Raw genomic sequence first — 5,682 nt, 5'->3', positions numbered from 1 at the left:
GATTTCTTTTGTCAACAAACATACCAAGGACTCTCAACTTGGCAACGTGGACTGGCGACCACGGTGCCCCTGGCTGAGTCTCGTATTGGTTATACTAGTGCCGTTTTCCAAACGTCTTTCTTCATTCAACCTCCCTTTGGTTAACTCTCCTTTGACCCGGATGGTATTAGGTTTGCGAGGACTGGAGCGTCTTCATTCCCTTCACAACTCTACCCTTTACTTTTTCGGTACCTTCATTCTCTGAACGATCGAATCTCTTCCATTTTCTCTCTGATTAGTGTTAAGAGACAATAATCAGCACCACCTCTCCTAAGAGGGAATGATTTCCTAAATATACTTCCCCGTTAAAAAGTAGTGATCCTTACCACTGCCACCTTTCTTGCAAATTCATACGAATTGAAACGTTTCCCATCATATGAGGAATTGATAATTTTATAATACAATATACATTTTCACCTACTAAAACTTCCGGCTTCATGGCTAAATGGTTCTCGTGCTGGCCTTTGGTCATAGGGGTCCCGGGTTCGATTCCCGGCAGAGTCGAGAATTTAAACCATCATAAGTTAATTCCCCTGGCGCGGGGACTGGGTTTATGTTTCGTCTTTATCAACATTTCATCCTCATCACGACGACCAGGTTGCCTACGGGCGTCAAATCAAAAGACCTGCACCTGGCGAGCCGAAGTTCCCGGACATATCCCGGCACTAAAAGTCATATGCCATTTCATTACCTACTAAAATAGTAAAAACTGTTTGTTCTTCTGGGGTTACGAATGATGTCAGTATCATCCCACATGCCGCTAGATTTCTTCAAATCCCTAAGAAACTTCCCGAATGTAGTTTCAGTTTCTCTTCTCATTCCTCCCCAAACACTCGTGTGTGAACTCCAATATCGCACTTACAATAATCGTTCATGCGTTCACTAAACATACTTTCGTATAAAACGCCCTTGTTCTCTGTTTACTTAGCCGCAGTTGTTAAAACAGAAGTTCTTTTCTCCTTGTTTCTCTTTATGTCGCGGCCAGATTCCGTCAACATTGTTAAATATATATATAGGATGTCAGTTCTTAGACATCCACACTCTACCAGCTCCTAGCATCACCATGGTCTCCAAAAGCTTTGCAGTCCTCTTCGTGGCTCTGTTCGCCTTCCAGGTGAGATTATAGAAATGTCCTCTCATATTATACATACGTTTTCATTACAAACTGTTATGCCTTTCAGCATTCTGTCTGCATGCCTCTTTCGCAACTACCTCTGCGGTCTGGTTTAGTTCAATACCTCTCTCTTAATTTCAAATCGTTGAAAACTGAGTCTAACTGACGTCGGCTTGGTCTCCCTCAGCTACTCTTGCCCTCCATGGCTGAGTCCGTTATACTCGCAGTTAGCCTATTCTCCTCACATGATCCCATGTTATAAGACGATATACATATGCAGAGTTTCATCCGTGGAGATCATTCCTGACTTAGTCTTTATCTCCTCATTCAGAGTCCCTAAGATGTAATTATTGCCACTTACTTGTACGAGTAATTATTCTTGCTAACTTCATAGTGTTTGTTCCTACTTATCAATAAAATATCCTGAGTCAGTCAGCTTTCATCCCTGTTCATTAAAGTCGGTCTGAAGACAGACCGGTGTAAAGATAATTTCACCCGAATGCTGGCTTCATTTACACCATACCGTTGATCACAACTGTGAATTCAATTGCTTCATCTCATTTCGATTTCATTTATGCTACCATCCCAAAAGAACACACGTCCTCAGTTCTTGAAATAATAATAATGGCATTGGCTTTAAATCCTACTGACTACTGTTACGGTTTTCGGAGACGCCGACGTGCCGGAATTTAGTCCCGCATGAGTTCTTTGACGTGCTAGTAAATCTACTGACACAAGACTGGTGTACAGAGTGTCCCACTCTCAGCGGGCCCGGGAGACAACATGCATGTTCCAAGTCGTACGTACATAACCACCCGCGTATTCCATTACCGGAATTATTACATTTATTGCTTATTAATGCACCCAATAGCCTTCATCATGAGTACTAACCATTTTTTTTTAATATGGTGTTGAAAGTAGTGCCCTTTAGCATTCAAACATTCCTGGCATCTTCTAATGAAATTGCTATTTACACGCCTAAGTTCCTGTTGCGTAATTAACCTAATTACTGTTGTTATATTGTTTCTAAGTTCATCAATGTTGTGACGATTCTTTCTGTAAACATTATTTTTAAGATCGTACGACTGATGTGTTAATGTCGTCGATTTTTTCTTCCGATAGAACCCTTCGCTTCGGTTTAGGAATTCCAGCCATTAAGTGATCCCGTCGTTCTTAATTTGTTTACGAGCCATTTAACTATTTCTCTATCTGGAACTGGAACCCTGGAAAATCTCTCCTGAAATCACCTATATACCTCTCTACATGACTCGGTTGTTATAAATGTATCATACATAAAAACTCTTTGTTCAAACGTGAATTTCACTGGCATTTCAACGGTGTAATAATTTAATTAGTCTGATTAATTCTACTGTAATTCAGCCACATGTGCCCTTGCAACAAATGTATCACTTCACGGTTTCACGGCTTCCCGTGACACACAAACTCGAGTAAATGACCGCTTTGTGGCTATTAAGTGAGTGGTGATGGTGGTGATTATTTTTTTAAGATGAAGTACAACTAGGCAACCATCCTCTATATAACACTAATCGGAGGGAAAAAATGGAAGAGATCCGACACTTCGAAAAATGAAGGTATCGGCAAGGGAAGACAAGGGCCACGAAGGGCGTGAAAATGAAAGACTCGCTAGGCCTCGAGTGCTCTAATACCGTCGGGGTCAGAAAAGAACAAGAGTTGACCAAGGGATGTCGAATAGGATAGATGAAAGTGAGGAGCCTGGCATAAGTAAGTGGAAGCAACGCAAGGACTCAGATCAGGGCCCCTTGGTCGCAAACCACACTACCATGTTGAGAGCCCCTGGGGCCCGTTTTAGTCGCCTCTTACGACAGGCAGCGGATACCGTTGATGTTATTCCACCACCCCCACCCACAGGGGGACGTAATGTCTTGAACATCCAAGTAGATTCATTTATTACATGAGAATGAAAGTTGGTACATTCGATTACACCGTGGAAAAATTAATGCTTTTATATTTTTTCATTGTTATTCAACACCTCAACAAGACCAGCAAAGGAAGATTCAAATGCAAGCGCGACGCCAAGGTTAGTGTTTAGCTTGGTAAAATGGATAGTACGAATTATATTTTTTCATTGTTATTCAACACCTCAACAAGACCAGCAAAGGAAGATTCAAATGCAAGCGCGACGCCAAGGTTAGTGTTTAGCTTGGTAAAATGGATAGTACGAAATATAATGGACTGCTATCACCGCTACCATTTCATAACACGTCTACTCCTGCAATGCTCTTCGCATCATAACAAATGTCCATCTTTGTGTCCCAGTACAATTAAGTTCATATTTTCCTTATTTACACGTCATAACTTGACCATTCTAACAGACACTCTGATAGTTGTTGTCGTTTTTATTATTTTTTTTATTTTTTTTACATAAGTTTACATGAACAAATTTGGGTGGTTGCTACCGTGGACTACCGTGCAAGTTCTATAAAGAAGCAAGGGCTGAGCAAAGTACGGCGCTCGTTGTGTACGAAGCCTAAGTAGACACTCAGCAGAGCACTTTGGCTTTCAATAATTAGATTTCGACACGGGGTCAAGTACCTCCCAATGATAGTGACCTAACAACTCATATGTGCGGTTGAAGTGGTAGGTAGATCTCGGCATATGAAATATTCAAGAAATCTCTATGACTATTTAAGCTAATGAATCAATGACCAATCCGGTATAAAGAATATCAGGAATTTCAACCAATCGCAGCTGCCTATCACCACAAGTTTATCGTTTTCGTTTGATTTCTTTCACTACTTTTTATGTAAATTCATCAACACTCCGCACGTATACATCTTTATAGCTTACTTGACAAAAATATATGTTGTCTTCAATAATAAGTTTCAGCAATTTACAGTTAAACTATGATAAATAACGTAGACAAATAACTATGTTTTTGATTTTTTATACTTATTCACTTATAACTTTTTACTTAAATTTGAAGTAATTAATTCCATAATCACAATAAACACAACTTGAGCTCCAGATTATATCCATATAGATTCTGCAGTTCTCGTTACATTGTTATAGACAAGTTCCCGTCGTATTTGTACTCAGATACTTAAAAATGTTCAGCCGATCACTTCAAGTGAAATGTATTTTATTCATACCTGCCTGAATGGTGAAGTTGATTAGTAGAGATATTCCATTTTACAGTACAAGTCAGTCTTAAATCCTAGGCAGGGTTGCTTTGTCCTCAATGTTCTAATGCTTCCGAATTGACTTACATGGGTGATATTTACTTCACATGACAATCTAGGTAGAGTGTGCAAGAGGAACGAAATGAGCATAAACATTATTTTTAGCCAGAGGTTAGCCAGAGTTAGTCGCTAGTCCATGTAGGTTACTAACACGGACAGCTAAAATTATCTTTCAATTACTGTTTCAGGCCTCAGAAGCCAACGTCATCGACGACATTATTTCACAGATGGGCTCATCTATGAATCAGACAATGAAGCAAATCAAGGAGAACTTAGCCGAAATGGAGAGAGCTGCCAGCAACGTGATAGACGGCATCCAAGGAAAAATCCAGGACCTGGAAGACCAAGCCGCCGAGTCCATTCAGAAATACGCCGAGCAGGCCCAGCAGCTTGATGCTAACATCACTGAGTGTCAGAACGCGGCCCAGGAGGCATTAGACAAAGTGAAGAACGCCAGTACCTCTGGCATCAGGGAGTGTTTGTCCACTCTCCGCCAAACCATGCAACCTGACCTCGATCTGTTGGACGGTGACATGCAGGAAGTTCAAGCATTCGCTACTGAGGCCGCTAAGAACTTCTCAGCATGTGGCTTCATCAACCCTTCCTGCCAAATGAAAGTCATTACTGAGGCAGCCAAGCAGGCAGGCACTCTGGGCAGTAAAGTTATGTCTGATGGCACAACATTCGCTCAAGACTTCGCCCCTGCTGAGAGCCAGTTCAACACATGCGCCCAGGCCGAGATCAGCTCTGCTGTTTCCACTACTCAGGAGACCATCCAGGAAGAGATACAGTGTATCCAGGAAAAGATCCAAGAGGCCAGTTCACAGTAACATGTAAACAATAAATAAATGTGTTCAAAATAATAACATTTGTTTCCTTCGTGAAAACAGTAGACCTACTTCTTTTTTTCCCAGTTCTGCTCGGCAGACCCATATCTCGCAAAGAAGTATGAATAGGCATACTAAAGCTACTATAGTCTGCTTCTAATCGGAAAGCTACAAGCCGCATTTCAGAAATCTGGTAAGCGTCAACGCGGCTCGAATGCTGCTAGGATTGCTACATATGTCAGCGTAGTTTAACATGAAGGGATGAGGAAAGCCTAGCACCAAAAGCATGAAAGGCAGGCATTTGTAACAATTGATAGACAAGGGTCTTGGAGGTCATTTTTTCCCCAACCCGCACCCATAAACTGCCTTAAGGGCACCCGGCACCTGCTATAACTCTAATGTTATTTGTTTTTACGTCCCACTAACTACTCTTTCGGTATTCGGAGACACCGTGGTGCCGGAATTTAGTCCCACAGGAGTT

The 5,682-nt window shown here is 41.4% G+C and overlaps 1 protein-coding gene across 1 annotated transcript; it reads left to right on the top strand.

Moving 5' to 3' along the window:
• The first annotated feature begins 1,026 nt into the window (after window positions 1–1,026).
• On the top strand, window positions 1,027–5,240 carry LOC136866333 (apolipoprotein E). The gene is made up of 2 exons (XM_067143192.2): window positions 1,027–1,153; window positions 4,563–5,240. The coding sequence occupies exons 1-2, from the start codon at window positions 1,103–1,105 to the stop codon at window positions 5,202–5,204; spliced, it is 693 nt and encodes a 230-aa protein (XP_066999293.1). The 5' UTR covers window positions 1,027–1,102; the 3' UTR covers window positions 5,205–5,240.
• The last annotated feature ends 442 nt before the right edge of the window (window positions 5,241–5,682 follow it).

Source organism: Anabrus simplex, chromosome 3, assembly GCF_040414725.1.
Source record: "Anabrus simplex isolate iqAnaSimp1 chromosome 3, ASM4041472v1, whole genome shotgun sequence".
Lineage (NCBI taxonomy): Eukaryota > Metazoa > Arthropoda > Insecta > Orthoptera > Tettigoniidae > Anabrus > Anabrus simplex.
Note: the sequence above shows the minus strand (reverse complement) of the source record. Positions and strands in the feature narration are given on the sequence as shown.